General features: G+C 32.7%; 1 protein-coding gene across 1 annotated transcript; it reads right to left on the reverse strand.

Annotated features, from left to right (window-relative positions):
- Window positions 1–1,033: 1,033 nt before the first annotated feature.
- Window positions 1,034–6,138, reverse strand: CSD3 (copper/zinc superoxide dismutase 3). Its single transcript, XM_039027284.2, has 7 exons — window positions 5,779–6,138; window positions 5,518–5,619; window positions 5,343–5,438; window positions 4,609–4,640; window positions 4,324–4,399; window positions 3,996–4,049; window positions 1,034–1,326 (listed from the first exon to the last, which is right to left on the reverse strand). The coding sequence occupies exons 1-7, from the start codon at window positions 5,858–5,860 to the stop codon at window positions 1,298–1,300; spliced, it is 471 nt and encodes a 156-aa protein (XP_038883212.1). The 5' UTR covers window positions 5,861–6,138; the 3' UTR covers window positions 1,034–1,297.
- Window positions 6,139–19,535: the final 13,397 nt, after the last annotated feature.

Below are 19,535 nucleotides of genomic sequence, written 5' to 3' on the forward strand. Positions count from 1 at the left end.
AAATTTTAAAATTCCATCGCATATGTTCAAATTTGTTAGTGGGAGTACTTTTGTCCTTTAAACAATTGCAAACCTTTCTCTTATCCATTTAGCTATTTGTTTACTTGCCCATAAATAATAACTTAAAGCAATCAAAATTAATCTAAACTTAATTAAAAATTAATTTATGAGAATTAGGGATGTTCATAGATTGGGTTGGGTTGAAAGACTTTTTAGACCCAATCCAATTGTTCAGGTTGTAAATTTTTTCAACCCAAATAATCTTTATTAAAAAATAAACTCAACTCAACGTAAATACATAAAAGTCTAATTTAATTATTTCCATATATTGAATTAAGATTAACAACTCAATTTCAATTTATATAATGAAAATTTTCTTTCTAAAATGTAAAAAAACTACTCCTAAGAGTTGTTGAAAAATAAATTATTCAAAAAAATATTGAAATTAAATAAAATTAAAATCAATATATATATAAATAATTGTGTTATAAGTAAGAAAAAATATATATTTTAAAGTAATAATAAATCGTTCGAATTGATTTGGATTATATTAGGTGAATCCATAAACCAACCCAACCCAACCTATAAAATTTTCATTTATCTGAATCCAACCCAACCCAACCCAACCCAAATGAGTTGATAACCGAACCCAAACCGCACGGGTTGAGTTGGGTTGATCGATTTTTTCGGGTCATCGGATTTTTTTAACACCCTTAATGATAATCTCTCACTTCACTCTTATCAATTTCTAAAAAATAAATATGTAGAAAAAGGAAGATAACACGATCCCATAGTTTTATGAAATATTTTTATCCTGAATAATGATAGCATACATATTGCGAGATATTTTTATCTTGAATAATGATAACATACACATTGCGAGTAAAACTTTAAAGGACGAGGATTCTTCAGTTCTTGGTTTACATTGATTATGTCTCGTGATGTTGTCATATAGTTGTTTGGACTTTTGTCCTTTTAGTTATTTTCAGTTCTTGTACTCAATATATACGTATATATACATTTTAAACAACCATGAAACAAGCAAAGAAATTTATATTCTTGCAAAAACCCATCTCAAAACTTGACAAATGGGGCCAGTGATCCTAGCTTTTTATGAATACAGTATCATAAAACATGTGCCATAGCTTCCAAAGCCATGAGTGATGTTTATTTGTAGCTTGGGATAATTATAACTGCAAATGCTACAAGACTAAACAAAGAAACAAATTGAGAGAGAGAGAGAATATAACACATTATCTTTCTGAACACTTGTTTGTTTTTCCAGCACAGCCAACCTTTAGACAGAGGATTGAATTCCAATAATGCCTGCCCAACAATCAAGGAAAGAAGAAAAAAAAATTATAACAAAATTACGAACGAAAAGAACAAGAGAGTAATGGGAAGATAGCTTTTCAATACCAATGAGAAAAGGCCTCACATGGGTCAGAGACTTTAAACCATAATAAGAATCATTATCATAATAATTAGCGCTTTTAAGAACCAGTCTCAAGATGAAAGAGAGGTGGATATAGAAAATGCTTATAATATATATATATATATATGGGTTGGTTGGGATGATGAAATGAAACAAAAGGGTTGGACCCATCAAGAATGATTACAAAAAGATTCTCCAATTAGCCATAAGAGTAGTAGCTGTAATTGCAAAAAAAGGAGTCTTTCCCCCTTCTTTCTTCCTTTAGTGGGTGGAGGATTCAAACTTTCTGACAAAATGACCAAGAAACGGTTTTCTTTGGTTTTCTTGGTCTTAATTGATTATGGCATTCATTCCAAAGGCCCAAATAAAAGCTATGGCCCCGCATTTGGTAATCATTTGGTTTTTGGTTTTTTGTTTTTGAAAAATAAGCCTATAGATACTATTTCTACCTTCAAATTTCTTCCGTTATTAACTACTTTTTATCAATGGTTTTTAAACCAAGCCAAATTTTGAAAACTAAAAAAAGTAGCCTTTAAAAACTTGTTTTTGTTTTTGGAATTTGGTAAAGAATTCAGCCATTGTACTTAAGAAATATGCAAACTATCATACAAAATGAGGATGAAATAGGCTTAATTTTCAAAAAAACAAAAAACGAAATGATTATCAAACGAAGCCTAAGTTCATTTGCAACCACAAAACTTTTGAATCTTTGAAAGGATGATTCTTGAGCACTAAATTGAGGCAATCCGTCTCTAAGGAAGGGAAAGCTAAAGGCCAATTAAGGGAAAATTACATATTCACTATAATTGTGATCGATATCCAATGCCCTTGCAGTACTGCAAATTTTGTATTACATCCAATAGTCTAACTTGTAGTTATGTTTTTCTTTTGTCCTCTTTCATTCAGTGATTAGTGAATTTCCTTTTTCTTTAGATAGTACCTCCTGGATTAAGACTCAAGGGTTGCTTCAAATAGAGGTTACAAGTGAGATTTGATTGTCTTCCTCTCAGGAACTACATTGTATTTATGGTTCTTCCTGGTAACACCTACTAAAGAACTAAGTAGATCATTAGATAATATCGTTTTCCCCTTATCTGTACCTACTGCTGACGTTTCTCTTGATTTCTTGCTTTCAAGTTTCAACCTTCAAATGTTATTGGCTACTCTTAGACTTAGCTATCTGAATCTTTTGTTGACCATACCAAATTGAGCCCCCTTTGGAGTAGGAATGGCTTTGCCATCATGATTCATGAATCCTTCAATGAAAGCCTCATGGAGGTTAAGAATTTAAGATACCTAAGAAAGTGAAGTTTTTCACATGAAAAATTTTGCATGGGAGAGTTAACAGCCAAGATCATCCAGATGAATTTTTCCTTCGAGTTGTGGCTGCAATGGTGTGTCCTTTGCAGGCGTCATAAGGTCGATCTTGATCACCTACGTGAGGTTATTAGTTTGCTCACTTCATATGGAGTCTTTGCTTTAGTACATTTGGTGTTGATTTGGTGTGTAATGGGAACTAGGTCTATGGTTAAAGAGATCGTGATGAACTCTCCCTTTCACGATAAGGAAGAGTGTTGATGCAGGCTTGTATCTTCATTATTTTGTGGGACATATGGCTCAAGAGGAATAATATATTTAGAGACATCAAGAGGTCTTTGGATGAGGTATAGGAAGTGATGAGGTTTAATGCCTCTTTATGGGCTTTCGTGATTCAATTTTTGTATAATAATTAATTGGGTCTTTTTTTATTGGACCCGAGTCTGTTCTTATAAGTAGTTGGAACTCCTTTTGCAGGTTTTTTATATACCCTTGTACTTTATTTCAATTCGCTCAATGAAAGGTTAGTTTCTTAACAACATAACCACCAAGTCCACCACCAAAAAGGAAGGGGAAAAAATTATTTTCAATAGATGCACCCTTATCCTCGTCCGAGCATTTCTTTACTCGTTTTGTCCTTCCACTTGCTCCTCACAGTTTTTTTTTTTTTTCCCTTTTCTTTTTCTTATGCTAAGTGTCCAAGTGATGTGATATCTTTTATTTAAGACTGATCTTCTTCCCTTCCTTGTGGGTTGATCATCATAGATGTGACCTGAAGGAGCTTCGGGTACAAGAAATAGAAGGCTTTTTTTTCCAGGAGCTTAGCAGAGTTCTGGCCTGAAACTGGCGGACCTTTTTAACATTTACTGTTATTACAAATATACGAATCTTTTTTGTTTTAGTCAACTGGAGGGCTTTTGGATAAGCTCCTAATCCATTTGTTACATGGCTAATCTTCTCTTTTTGTAAGCATCTCCTTGTGTAAAGAAATTCGTTGTTTATCAAAAATAAACAAACCAAAGTTGTTTCTAAATTTAAGCAAACCTGAATCATTTCATTTCATTAGAGATGGACCATATCATCATCATATAACACTTCCTATTATAGCAGTAGAACAAATATTTTTTATTTTATTATATATTTTATTCGTGCCAAATCTACCTACCTCACCCCCACTGTTTTTCGAGGACTTATTATGTTGATAAACCAAAACCAAATATGTAGAGAGAATTAGAATACTAACTGCATCCAACTCTTGCACCAGCATTCCCAGTCGTCTTGCTTAGTTCATGCCCGCCTATTGCATTTAACACAATTAGCCATAAAGTCAACAATGTGAAAGGACGAAATAAGCTTGAATATCAATAATAAAATCATCATTCAAATACAATCTTTCCAACTGACGAAGTCACACTCTCATTCTATAATCAACAGAATAAAAAGTGTAAGGAGGTGTTTTGAGTGTGTGAAGAAACTGTATTACTTTGAATACGATTTCCACTTCACAATGTTAGGATAGAATAAACTTAAGCCCAAGAAACAAGATAAGATATTCGAAAATGAACTCTTACCTTTGCCAAGATCATCAGGATCAGCGTGCACGACAACTGCCCGACCTAGTATTGAATGAGGTCCCTTAAGTGAAATCTACACTTCAAAATAGAAGAGCAAAATGAAACCACAATCCACAACTTACATCATCGAAATGAATTGCATATGAAAAGGCCAACAGTGGCTCACATGAGCACAACAGGCAATTAACCAAATGAACAAGAAACAGGACTGATAGAACAACTCACTGAATAAGAAGCACTCTAAAAGGATCAGGAAATAAGCAATCCGTTTAACAGACTTACCAGCCTATCTGTAATGGAAACTTCAGCAACCCCTGAAACAAGCCACTGCTAAAATGTCATACGAGGAAGGGGAAAAGCTACTGCCTACGTTTCTCAAGAACATTCCAAAACTACTGATATGTTATTTGGAACTTGGAAGGATTCTTATTCGAAGAAGATCAAAATTTTTCTTTGGGTGCCACAAATACTGCAGACCGTCTACAGTGTCAGATGCCTTATATGTCTCTATCGCCTTCCCGGTGTCTTATGTGTTATCATCATTCCGAATCACCTACCATCTGTTTATGCATTGCCCTCTTGCGTCAAAGTTTTGGAATGTTATCTTGGAGGCTTTTGGTTGTTCTATGTCGTGTCCTAATTCCGTCATTGATCTTCTTGCTTGCTACATTGTTGGTGGATCATCCTTTTGATGGTACTAAGAAGATGATTTGGTTGGGCTTTCTCGGGCTATCATAAGGCGATAGAAACAGCGACTTTTTCGCGACTCTTTTTCCAATTTTGTTCGATGAGTTCTTTTTACTAATTTTTCTTGGTGCCAAATTAAGAATTCATTTAAACATTACACCTTACCTTCTTTCTTAGTTACCAATTGGCAATCTCTCCTGTAATCAACTATAGGTGTTTTGGGGTTTTCTCCAAATTTTATTTATCAATTTAATTGTTTCTTTATTAAAAAAGAACTTAAAAAAAAAAAAAAAAAAAATCAAAAGCCAAAATATAGAAACTTTACTAACCATCTGGACCTGCCCAGATATTCCCCAAATCCCCTACGTGACGTTCTGCATCCCTAGGACCTCCATGGTCCTTCTTCAACGGATTAAAATGAGGCCCTGACAGGAAAAAGGAAAAGAAAATCAACCAGCAAAACGAGGTGAAACTATGGAGGGGGGCGGGGGCCGGGGGGATTACCAGTGGAGTTACAGCCATTTGTGGTATCGCCAAGAGCATGAATATGGAAGCCATGGAGTCCAGGGGAGAGACCACTAATTCTTCCATTAACATGGGTCGCTCCTGTTCATATTCATCTTAACTTCAATCAACAATAAAAACCCACCTCGAGACTCAAAAATCCTTATAAGCAATTGGATCAAACGAAGCAAAAACACAAGCATCGCACAGAAAAACCTTCAAACAAGCATCGCAAACAAAAACCCACATACAAAAACAGACCATTTGAATCTTGGACGAACTGGATGGAGCCTCTAATGTTGCAATCTCCAGCGATGAGCGCCACAGCTTTCAGAGCACCCATTTCGCTAGTCTATCGCCTGACTGAAGATTTAGCGGTTGGATGGGTGAGCGAACGATGAACGGTTTGTATATTACTATTACCTGTTTATGTGGGGCTTAGTAAATTGGGTTCAAGATGGGTAAGTTTTGTTTTTATATTGACAAAAGATGGATGGAAAAAAAGAGGTCTTTTCCGCTTAAAATAATGTAAATATCATTGACATAGCTGAAAATGAACTTAGGTCAACGGTAGTGACCATTATCACCTTTCAGAGATTAAAAGTTTGATTTTCTATCCTTATTATTATACTAACGAAATTCTATATTATATATAAAAATGTATAATGTATATACTTTTGATTTGACATATTAACGATTGATATTCATTTCTTTCTCTCGAAGTATGGTATATCGATCAACTATGCTTTTCTTTCTCTTTAAATCTAGTATATCAATTGACTGGTGTACCAGACTTTATGGGAAAGAAAATTGATATACCAAACTTAGTAAGAAAGAAAAGCATTTCGACCATATTGTTGTACCAAATATATAGTATATAATTTAAAACGATATATTTAAAGAAACACTTGTATTTCAATTTTATAACAATACTAATTTAAAATGCATTAACTATATTATTTGTGTTTGAACGATATATTATCATTCGTTCAAAATGCAATACTGAAAATTCATTTTAAATTTAACAATGGTGTAACATTAAAATATTGGTAGTCATAGAAAATCAATTTCAAGTATATTTATTAGTGCGTCAATATCAATAGTATATCAATTACATGATTCTAAATTAAATTTCAAGTATAATATTGGTGTATTAGTAGTATATCTACGTCAATTCAAAATTCATTAGATTGACATATCATTAGTATTTCAATATTTCTTAAAAATACAATTGTTCTAATATACCATTAGTAGATTACTACTCGCCCAAAATTCAATTCGTATAACATTGATGTGTCAATAATTTATCAATATACATTTATAATGGTTACCAACAAGTTGAATTGGACCAGTTGACGATGATGTACTATAAAATAATACTCTGAAACAACTAAAAACGGATTCAAATTAAGTCCATAATAATTACAAATGCATGAATACTTGTTGAATGATAATTTTAGTATAGTGAATGGTAAATTATTGGTATATCAATATTATAACTAACTAATATATCAAATATAAAGAATATCAATAGATTGATATATCAAATATAAAGTATATCAACTAATTGATACATAAAAATTAAATGTATGAGATATACTACCAATATACATGTACCAAGAGGATAAATTGGAAGAATAAAAACAAAAACAAGACATAATATTTGTTGTTATATTTGTAAAGTTGAAAAAAGCATCGATAAATTTAAAATTGTTTATTGTTTTGCTATTCTTGCAACTACCCAAAAAATAATAAAAATGAAAATGAAGTTTCTTTAATCAACCAAACTTTCTAAGACTCGTTTAATAACTATTTAGTTCTTTGTTTTTGCAGTTATGCATATAAACACCACTTGCACTTTCACCTATAAATTTATATGTATTATTATTAACTTCATACTCAAGTTTTCAAAAATCAAATCAAAATATCATTTTCAAAATTTTGTTTTCGTGTTTTAAAATTGATTAGAAATTGAAGTATTTTCTTATAATAAATGAAAATTGAAAACCATAATAGAGAAGAAAACAACTATAAATTTCAAAAACGAAAAATTAAAAATTAAAAATTAAATTCTTATCAAATTACGCATAAGACCTAGTTTGGTAACCATTTGATTTTTTGTTTTTAGTTTAAAAAACTAAGCCTATAAATATCAATTTTATCTTTAAATTTATTGTTTTATAATCTACCTTCTACCAATGTTTTAAAAAACCAAACAAAGTTTGGAAAATTAATGTCCTGTTTGGTAACCATTTTGTTTTTTGTTTGTGATTTTTTAAAATTAAGCTCATTTTCTTCTCATTTCTTACTATAATTTACATATTTCTCAAATACAATAGTTGAATTCTTAGCCAAATTCAAAAAACAAAAACAAGTTTTTGAAAACTACTTTTTTAGTTTTCAAAATTTGGATTAGTTTTTTAAACCATTGATAAAAAGTTGATAACAAAGGAAGTAATTTAGATGAGAAGTAGTGTCTATAGATTTAATTTTCAAAAACAAAAACACAAAAATGAAATCATTGCCAAACGAGGTCTAAAAAAATAGTTTTTTAAAAAATAATTTTTGGAATTTGAAATTTGGAATTTGGCTTAGAATTCAACTCTTTTACTTAAAGATAAATGAAAACCATTGTAAAAAAACTGAGATGATATTGACTTAATTTTCAAAAACAAAATAGTTACAACCAAAATTATTCATTTTTAACCTACCCTTTCGAGTTTTTTTAGCCATGTTTTAGTAGTACTGTATCTTTCCAGATCATTTTAACTAAGAAAAAAGGTCGAACTATTTTTAAAGGGATTGTCTCTAATTCCAATGTTTGATTCAACTTCTTGATCCATTAGTTAGCATATTATGATAAGATTCGTTGTAAAAGAGCTGGGGGATAAAACATTCGTAAATCGAATGGTTCGACATCAATATTAATTATTAATCGATATCTCCAATATCTTTTATTAATAATCGATAAATATTGTATGTTTTTACCATTTATTTTATTACTTTTTCTAGTAACAAGATATTTTATATGATATTTTGACTTAGAGATGTCCTAAATTGGATTAAATGGCTAAATACGAGTTTTTTTCGCTAGTTAAAGTGTATTTTAGTGATTTGGGATGATTATATATGAGCTCTTATACGGACCTTTAATATTAATATTATTGTTTTCAAAATTTATTAGAGAAATATTGTTGTTTTGAAACTTATTAGAGAAATATTGTTGTTTTGGGAGTTCGAGGCTAGAGGTTGAACGTTGAGAACTCGACTAATGTGGATGTCGAACGTTGAGAACTCGACGAACAAAGAAAAACTTAGAAACAATACATAGGCCGAAACTTCAACCCTTGACAAGGGAAATCTCGCTTAGGATGTCGAAGGTTGAAGTTTCGACACACATCCACCCTCGAGATTGCAGGTTTATTACTTTTCTTTTTCCCTCATAGAGGAAATAAAGTAATGAGATGGTATACTATATGTATCTGTGTACTCGAGCTGCTTCTAACAACCTATGCATTTTGTTATCATTTCGAATTAGACGGAGGCTTGTGGGATTGACATGAGGGGGTGGGGATGGCTATATTTCTGGGAGCGAACTCCAGGCGAATATGAAACGCATGGATACAAGTTATGCCTTGGAATGAAAGACAATTCTGAATTAGCTTTGTCTACAAACAAAATTTTGTATATTAGATTGTCGAAGGTTACACACATGTCGAAACTTCAAAGCGATTAAGGAGATAAGTGGGCTGAAGCAGATTAAGGAGAGAGCGAGATTCAAAGCGAGATTTTAGGAGAGAGCGAGATTCAAAGCGAGAATGTTGAAGAGAACAAGATTTAGTTTATATTGACTAATCTGACTAACATTGAATTTGGTAAAATGAAATGGTTGAATAATTGAAAAATGAGATTATTCAGGAATACACATTGAATGCTAAGATTACGCATTGAGTTTCTGTTAGTAGATCCATAATCAAAAATGTGTTTGTGATTGTTCCAAAAGAAATGAAAGCTAGTAATCATTAATGAAAAAATAACAATAATAACAAAGAGAGCGAGAAAGAGATCTTAGGAGAGAGCGAGAGCGAGATCTTAGGAGAGAGCGAGATTGAGTGAGTGAGATCTTAGGAGAGAGTGAGACTAAAAAAGTGAGATCTTAGGAGAGAGCGAGAGTCTTCACTTTATTTGAACTTTCCATAGAAATATATATAAAAAAAAGAGAAAAAATATCTAATAATCATACTATAATTGAATAATCATTACACTATAATTGAATATATTAGATTATTATACTATAATTGAATAATCATTAGACAACAAATTGAATATATTAGATTATTATACTATAATTGAATAACCATTAGACAATAAATTGAATATATTAGATTATTATACTATAATTGAATAATCATTAGACAACAAATTGAATATATTATATTATTATACTATAAATTGAATATATTAGATTATTATAATGTAAAAATTTATTGATTACAAAAAAAAAAATGAATATACAGTAGATTATTATAAAAAAATTGAATATACAATAAATTATAATAAAAAAATTGAATATACAATAAAATAAATATATAATAAAAAAATTATTTATTATTCAATCCCTAACTATCTGGAGCCCGTCTTAGTAACGAATGACACTTCCTTCGATTATGTCCTAACTGGTTACAAAATCCACATCGTTGTCGAGTGGCTGGTTCTGTCCAATCCATCTCGTTGTGATAACGTGAACTTTTCGGTTTACCAGGTCTTCTCAACAACGATGGATCAGGATGTAAGACGGGCATATTAGGGTGCGTGATCCAGTAATCTTCATGCGGTACAGGTTGAAATTAAGGAGAGTAACATTCAGCATACGTTGACAATTTGTAGTAGTCCTCAATAAAATCTTCGTAGTTCATGTTAAAATGTGAATAAACGGCCATAAAATGCGAGCATGGAATGTCGAATACTTGCCACTTGTTACATGAATAGTACCGCTCGGTATGATGGCTTGTTCGAGATCACTAAATATGAAACACCTGAGAGAAATTGTAACACACGAAGAGATGTGTTTAATTTCAGATCGACATGCTGGTATAATTGCAGCAATGAACAACCCAACAAATGGTTAGACGGGACCAAAATGTCATCATCGTTTCTGCTTACAACATATCGTCAGCAACTTCAATAAAAAGTATAAATTTAATTCATTGAAAAATTATGTTTATCGTGTCGGGTGTCAGTTTCAAATTCAAAAGTTCGATAAAGCAATTGAAGATATCAAAGGAATAAATCGGAGCTGTCTAAATTTTTTTTGACAACATTAGTTTAGAGCAATAGACTCAAGCACATGATGGAGGATCAGATATGGGTGGAGGACGACAAATCTATTAGATTGCATAAATGGAGTCCTCAAAGGAGCTCGAATGTTGACTATAAATGCTCTTGCTCAGATAACATTCTTCAAATGCGTGAACTATTTCGAGAAAAGAAGAGCAGAAATAAAGGATGCATTGGAGCGTCAAGATAAACCTAGGACTTGTTGATCCCGATGTTTTGTACGACCAGTCCATTCATCGATCATATGTTGTATGGCGAGATCGTACTACTAGAGAAATATTTTGCAGACGTCGAGAGGCAGGATTTATTCAGTTGGACTGGCATCTGATCACAGCCTTAGTCGAGAGATGGAGGCCCGAGACGTATACATTCCATATGTCTATTGGAGAGTGCACTATCACTCTACAAGACATAGAAGTGTTGTTGGTGTTACCTGTTGACAGTAAGCCGGGCACCGGAGTGATGTATGATGACTGGTTAGAAGTTTATCAACTATACTTCGGTGTGACCCCACCTGCCGACAAGATTAAAGGATCAAGGTTAAGTTCAATATGGTTAGGAACACAATTTCGTAAGCTCACAGATGATGCAAACGAGGAAACCGTCATTAGATATACGCGAGCATATATCTACAAATGATGGGTGGAAGTCTATTTTTAGATAAATCAAGTCATTTTGTTCACTTGATGTTCCTGCCACTGTTAGCTAACCTCCATGATGCGAGGCGGTATTCGTGGGGTGGAGCATGCTTGGCATGGTTGTATAGACAACTATGCAAAGCAACAAGACCTGAGGTTCGAGAGATAGTTGGGCCTCTCATACTTTTGCAACTATGGGCTTGGGAGCGATTTCCAACAATGGCTCCATAGCTACATCATGTTAATGATGCTCAGTTAGTTGGACGAGCCTACGGTTCTCGGTATGTTGGTTTAATTCAATTTAATTTTTATATCATTGATCCAGTTAATTTAAATTCTAAATTATCAATTTAAAAATTTAGGTGGAAAGACAAATTTTATGTGACTAGGACAACCACACATGTAGTCAATCAGTATAGATACATGTTTGATCTGCTTCAACCTGAACAGGTATATTACACTAAACCTAATTGATTGTTTTATTCACATTTTTATTGTAATTGTCTTTAATATTCTCTAATATAATATTTTGTGTTTTAAGTTATTTGGGAGCCATACAAAATTATCGTGCATACTTTGCCTAATTTTTGTATGAATGATCAAAACATATAGCGGACGATGAGTCCTCTCATATGTTTTCACATTGGTGAGTGACATCTTCCTGACAGGGTGATGAGACAATTCGGTTTTCAGCAGGATGTCCCATCGCCTTGTAATACTGAACCCGTACTGCATGATATTGACCTAAGGACTGGAGATTGGTCCGAAAAAGTTGCACATTTGGTAGTGCGATGGCACTATTGTGCAAGGTTTATTGCAGTGGGGGTTTCTCTTGAACAGTTTAACATAGATGTCACTCCATAATATATTCATTGGTATAATAATATCACAAGGCGCTACGTCACTCGTCCAGGAGCAGCTGTGGGTCATCTGGTAAATGAATGAATATTATCTAATTTTTTTAATTTAAATTTATTTTAAATATTGTCTAATTGTTTAATAATTCACAGAGATCGAACAACAGTAGACTCCATGAGGTTGCGAATGATCCAAACCAGGTTCTTGCTATATGTAGTGACAACCAAAGCTATATGGAGAAAATTCATTATATGTACGATATACCTATTGTTCCTCCACCAGCTCCTAGACGTAGAGGACCTGTTCGGGAAAAGGATGAGTTTGATGAGGTTGCACATAATGTGGAAGAGTTGCCCCCTATGATGCAGACGCAGAGTTAAACTAATTATGTTAGTCCGATGATGATGATGCCAACATTTGGTTCAGGACATTATGACTCAAAGACTGGTCCTTCGTCTTCATACGTGCATGGACATGGTCGGGGTCGTGGAGAGCATAATGAATATTTATATTATGAAGCGCCTGCAGAGGTACTAGAGCAACATCAAGAAGAATCCGAGCAACCTCAAGTTCGAAGTCGACGACGACAACCAGCTTGAAATCGACGACGTCCGCCTTGTGGGACACATTGATTTTTGTAATTATTTTTATATAAATGAGATATTTAATTTACATTTTTTTAAATTTTTATGAGTTATTATTTTTTTTAATTTATTCTTTTTAGAGTTTAAATAAAATAATAAAATATTTTTAGAAATTGTTTTTATAAAATGGAAAATTAAAAAAAAAAGGATTAGAAAGAAGAAGGTGGAATGTGTAATAATTAAAAAGAAAAAAAAAAGAAATTTATACGGTATTCTCGCTCTCTATCAAAAGCTCGTTATCTCGCTCTTGCTCTCTCGAACTCTCGCTCTCTCAAAATCTCGCTCTCTCTCATAATCTCGCTCTCGAATTTGATTGGGAAGTTCAGTGGCAAAAAGAAGGAGATTCATTAGCTCGTTATTTAGTCAGACTTGTTGAGATGATAGAATCCGTAAAAATTATTCAACAAGCTTTGGAAGGAATTCCAGAGGGGTCTTATGAAAATTTAGAAATACGATCTTTTGATAGAGGAAGGTCTCCGGAATGATAATTAAACAGACTCAATAATAATGTTAGGAAGGGCAAGGTCGAGGGTTCAAAGTTCGACGTACAAGTGAAAGAAAGGTCAAGGATTCAAAATTCGACCTATGTAGGTCGAATTTTCAAACCTCGACTTATTTTTAAAAAAAACAACAATATTTTTACAAATAGTTTGAAAACAACAATATTTTTCTAAATAATTTCTAAAAGGACAATATCCTTTTCCGCTTTTATACTTTTTTTTTTTTTTTTTTTTTTTACTATTTTGCAGATTTTAACTTCAATGTGCCCGCATCACTTGCCTCTAACCCAGAAAAATGGGATTTTCTGCCGCAGTGAGTTTTTGCTCCCATATCGTTCTTTGACCCCGAAATCAACTAGGGTTTCAATGAGCATGAATTTCGGCCATTACCCAACCATATAGACTCTATATAAAGTGCTTGAATCATCAAAATGAGAATGAATCACTCCTTTAAAGAAAACCAATAAAAATAAATCATAAACTCTTCAAGAACGAAAATTCCTCTGAAGAGTAGACTTCGTTAGGTCAACCCTGCCCATGAAAACATACTGTAGAGTGGGATTCACCTTGAGAAAGGATCAAATCCATCCTAAAGGGCACCTTAGTTTATTGGGTTGATTCAAAGTCACTCTTAACTATTTTTCCAGATTTCTTCATTTAGTTCTTTATTGTATTTATTTCCATTTTCAATTTTTCCATCATTTTCCTACATTGTAAACCATGACATAGATTTAATGAAGTCTATTCATTCTTATCTAAGTGTGAGCTAAAGTTTTAAGGGATTCAATCATGTGGATACCCTAAGATCTTATGGCTTGAGTTTATGCCAGTGCATCATATTGTCACGACCTTTACATTTTTTTTGTTGAGTTTATTGTTATCTTGTTATATTAAATTGTTCATTAAAATTTAATATGCTAGTGGAATCTTAATATTGAGAAGGTTAAGTTAAAATTGATTTCACAAAGAAATATGAAACTAAGATTTTATAAATAGAACTGTCACATAGCCTTAGAAATAAGATACACTATAGGATAAAGAAATTGCATAAAATTAATCACAGCTAACCATAGAAATATAGATATTAGCAGCTTATAGATCCTAAAGGAACTTGACACAAGATCGAATAGGAGAAGTTTTCTATCCATGTTTAGTCATTGTCCAAATATGACGTGGCCACATAGCTCAAATCATACTTCTCTCTTTTGGTTGAAACTTGATTGTAAATCCATACTTCTGTCTTCCATCTTCTGTTTATTTTAATATTCTGCACATTATCCAAAATCACTCATTTTATTGATTACCACATGGTTTTGCATCGAAAAGCTCTTGCTTAAAAAAATTGAATTGCATAAATAATCTCTTTAGATATGATACTTGGAATACTCACAAAGTTCATTACTTTTTGAAATTGTATGCTTGCACTAGATCATTTCTATCTATATTTTTAGCATGTATATACATTTGGTCAATAAGTAATCATTATTAAGTCATAATATTCTGCCAAGTTCACTGTGTTGAATATCATCATGTATTTAGCATTTATTGATAGTGATTTTACTTCATCTGACATTCCTTAAATCTTGTGGTTAGGTATTTGCAATCTTCTCATTTATTTCTTTCTTTTCACCTCACCTATGTAATGGTGAATAAGTTATGTATATTGATTTCCAAGGAAATACATATTATTTTCTCTCATCACAAAACCCAAAGTCCCATTCTAGTATCAAAGCTAAATGGTCAATGCCTCAAACGAAACCCAAACCACCAATCTTTAAAAGCTTCCTTCTAACACCTAAACCCAAAGGAGAAAGAAGTAAGTGTTAACCATCGCAAACAACACTTACTATGTTAGATCTGGTCTTTCCCCTGTTGATACTTCACCCTTCATTAACGTGTTGAATTAGGTAACTACAATAAAACTCGATCGCAATAACTTTCTTCTAAAAAGCTACAAACTTGAAGGTCATCTTTTTGGAAAAACTCCAGCACTTCAAATGTCCATTATTATTTCACTGTTGGACGAAGAACCTGAAGACTGGCTAATGCCAAATCCAAAGTATGACACTTGGATAGCTGCAGATCAATTGTTGGTAGGATGACTTTGTAACTCCATGACATAAGTGAAGGGATCGAATCTCATAGCAGAAGCGTTTGTATGTGAGAACGTCTTGCATCCCACAATTCAATTTTTATATAAACAAATCCAGTATACTAAAATAGAATATAAACATGTTATATAACATGCTTTAGGGAAAAAAAATAGAACCATTCTTACCTTTGTAGATTCTCAAGCTTCATGAACAATCCTTTTTAAGTTCCAACGAACGACTCCTCCAACGATCTTGATCACAAATGATTTCTTGAACAATCTCAAATACTACCACTGGAGTAACCTCATTATTCTTTAGGATTCTATTAGAGTGATAGGCGGTATCCAACTATTAAGAGAGGGAGGGGAGAAAAGGGTTTTGGAGAGTAGAGAGAATTCTCTTTGTGGCTTAGGAAAATTTTGTACAATAGAGAGTCTTTATATAGAGAAATGCCAAACCCTTTTCCTAATCATTTTTCTATTCCCTTTTCCAAAATTAATTAATTAAATAATACTTATTTAATTAATTAGCACAATTAAATAATACTCATTTAATTTAATTTACATATTAATTAAATAACTATTAAATCTAATTTAATTTTTATATATTTAATTATCATAAACATCGTATGTATATGTGCAATATCTCTCTATTAATTAATTATTTGTGAATCTAATTCACTTGAATTAATTAATTGAATCTTATTCAAATATTACTTTCCAATTTAATTTGAATTATAAATCATATCTATAATCAATTATATATTAATCACATTAATATATGGTTTCCTCAAATTAATTTGAACAATTCAAATCATCCCTCTTAAATATCCTCTAGTGAGCTAACAAGGGGACTTGGTGGACCTGTAGATCAGAAGCTCCGACGATATGAGATTAATTGACTAAACTCATTAACCGAGTCAATTAATATTTGTTAATTGTGGGTACACTCCACTAAAAGCTCACAGCTGCACTCTTTTCACTACATATATATTTCTGTCCACGGATATAGATCAATAAAAACAAGTTAGTCCTTCACAAGTGTTCGTAACTTCAACTAAGTCAAATTACCGTTTTCCCCTTGGGTTACCTTTGATTCCTTAAGTACTAGTGCTCCTTTAATAAACAACATTTTTATAGTCCAACCAATAAACAGAAACCCCTCTCGGGCCAATGAGATGGTAGGATCTTTTGTTCAAGTCTTAGAGACACCACTTATGGGAACACTCATCTACTTACCCTTAAAACGAGAAGGAGTGAATTTCATCTTGTATTATTATGTTTCTAACTCCCCACTCGGTCTTGTCCCCAAAATGGTAGGCATAATGGGTCGGCGAACTGGTCACCCCCCACCCATACAAATCAAAGGACAATCGTTCATGAATAAGAGTTCATAACATACTCAGGATTAAGACTAAGTTGCCTAGGTCATCCTATTGAAATAGGAACTTAACTAGTTAACGGTGTTACATCTAACAGTTACTATTTTGCAGTCTAGTCTTATGCAAACTCATTGCATAGGATATCCACACTCGCATGTCAACTATACGAATGTGTTGGATCATTGTGTTTGTATCAAATACAAAGTGGCTCGTATCTATAGTGTTACCAGGATAAGGTACCCAATCTATCCTTATACTGTAGACCCTTCAGGCTGTATCTTGAACATTGATTCCTATATGTCTCCACATACGGTTCAAGACTCATAACGTAGCTTTGGATGTTAGTTTATCGGATTTAGGGTTATTAAGACAAAATAGACAAACAACACAAACAATAACATTTTTTGAATTAACATCTATAACTCTTTATTGATGACGGTCAATTAATAACATTTACTATCTACGAGTTTTAGGGTATAACACCCAACAATAAGAAGTTGTTGGCCAAGTGATTGGCTATGATAAAGCAAACCTCTATGGGATGCAATCCGAGAATATTATGGAGTTCAATCACGAACCCAAGAAGATTTCAACCACCTGATGTTGCAGGAAACAAGAAATGGCACAATAAAAATGCATGAACATCCAGACACTATGAAAATGTGCACAATAAAAATGCACGAACATCTAAACACTATGAAAATGTACTTCGATAATCTTGCTATTGTTGGTTTTCCCATGGATATAAGGCTTTTGGTCTCTCATGTTACAATAGGTCTTGATGAGGAGTACAACGTTGTTGTGTGTGTAATGTGAAGCGAAGACCTTTCATGGAGTCAAATTTAACTTGAGTTAATCGCTTCTAAACAATGATATAAACAACTTGAGAAGTTCAAAGGTATTATCTCTATTATTCAAATCACTACAAACTTTGCTAAAGTTGAACCTCAAATGACAAACATCAATTAGGGAGGTTCTCATCCAAGTTAAACCAATAGAGGGTATTAACCATCCAATAAGGGAGGAAGAAACAGAGGAAGAGGTATGCACTCACCCTATCCCTAAAATAACCGACCATCTGTCAAGTATGTGGAAAAATGGGCCACACAACCATGATTTGTTATCCTAGAATGACATACTAGGAACACAATCTTCAACCAACACAGGTGAAAACTCTTCTCAACAACCAACCAACTCTGAAACATGATCTTTTACAGCAATAATGGCTTTTCCTGAAATGCTACAAGATCCATGATAGTACAGTAAACAACCATGTCATAATTGAACTGGGCAAACTCTCATTGAAAGGTAAGATTTCTTTTTTTTTTTTTTTTTGGGAAAAATATTATAGTTGGCATGGTATCTAAGTTACCTATCATTGAAGTTGCCACTACTTATGTACAAACTTCGAATGGTAAGTTATTTCGTAAGGATGTTATTATCGTCTCTTAATGAAAAAGAAGCTACTTATCTCTCAAAATTAATTGAAAACAATGCAATATGTTAATAGAGTTTCATGATCTTTTTTCTTATGTAAAGGAAATGAAGTCCAAGGAAGTCTGCCTAGTAGGCCAACGTGAACATAGTCTTTACCATTTGCTGGCAGTAAATGAAACCTCAGTCCTCAAGCCCCAAAATAAAAAGTTCAAGGTCAAGTCTACATGGCAGTAACCTCTACTATGAATACTTCAAACAAAAATAGAAAAGAAATTTTGATTTCTTTTCTAAGTTTCGTTTTGCTAACGTGTACTTTGGATATTTGGCACCAAAGATTAGGCTATCCATCACTTAGAATAGTAAATCAAATCTTACACAAGAATAATGCTTTTGTTGAAAGTAATGATCCTTTATTTTTTTTTATGAGGCTTGTAAATTTGGAAAGTTCCACAAGTTTCCATTCAATTTATCTAACTCAAGAGTTGTAAAATCATTAGATCTTATTCATACTAACTTATGGGGTCTAACCACAATTCAATCTACATATTGATATAGTTACTACGTTACTTTTCTAGATGCTAATACTAGATATACATGGATTTATCCCCTAAAGTCCAAAGGAGAAGCATTTGTGATATTCAAGCCTTCCTACAGCATGACAAAGAACATGGTATTGAAATTCAAATATCACGTCTATATACTTCAGTCCAAAACAGTTGAATTGAGTGTTGACATCGTCATGTGGTTGAAATCGAGCTTGCTCTTCTTGCCCAAGAAAAAATGACATTATATTATTGGTGGGAAACATTCCATATAACTATGTATCTCATTAACTAAATATCATCTCCCACTACTAATGACCTCTTATTTTCTTTTCAAAGCTCGACAACCTGATTATAAAAGCCTATGGGTATTTGAATTAGCATCTTACCCCTATCTTCGTCTATACCAACAACATAAATTTGAGTTTCACTAAAAAGAGTGTCCTCCTTGGCTACAATATGCATCATAAAGAATAATAGTGCCCTTAGTGGTTCAAGAAGAATCGCTTGTCATGTGTGTTTTAATGATGTTGAATTCCCTTACATAAACCTATTTTTAGACCATGAGAAGGCCTTCTCAACTGAAAA

The sequence above is a fragment of the Benincasa hispida genome, chromosome 3, assembly GCF_027475165.1.
Source record: "Benincasa hispida cultivar pf3 chromosome 3, pf3_genome.v1.1, whole genome shotgun sequence".
In the NCBI taxonomy this organism is placed as follows: domain Eukaryota; kingdom Viridiplantae; phylum Streptophyta; class Magnoliopsida; order Cucurbitales; family Cucurbitaceae; genus Benincasa; species Benincasa hispida.

What these genes read in the sequence shown, in the direction of transcription:
- CSD3 (XM_039027284.2), bottom strand. Translation starts at nt 5,860, where the DNA reads ATGGGTGCTCTGAAAGCTGTGGCGCTCATCGCTGGAGATTGCAACATT. An exon ending in TATCTGGGCAGGTCCAGATG is followed by an intron (nt 4,641 to 5,342) that starts GTTAGTAAAGTT and finishes GGCTTGTTTCAG; the next exon opens with GGGTTGCTGAAGTTTCCATT. An exon ending in TCCTGATGATCTTGGCAAAG is followed by an intron (nt 4,050 to 4,323) that starts GTAAGAGTTCAT and finishes TAAATGCAATAG; the next exon opens with GCGGGCATGAACTAAGCAAG.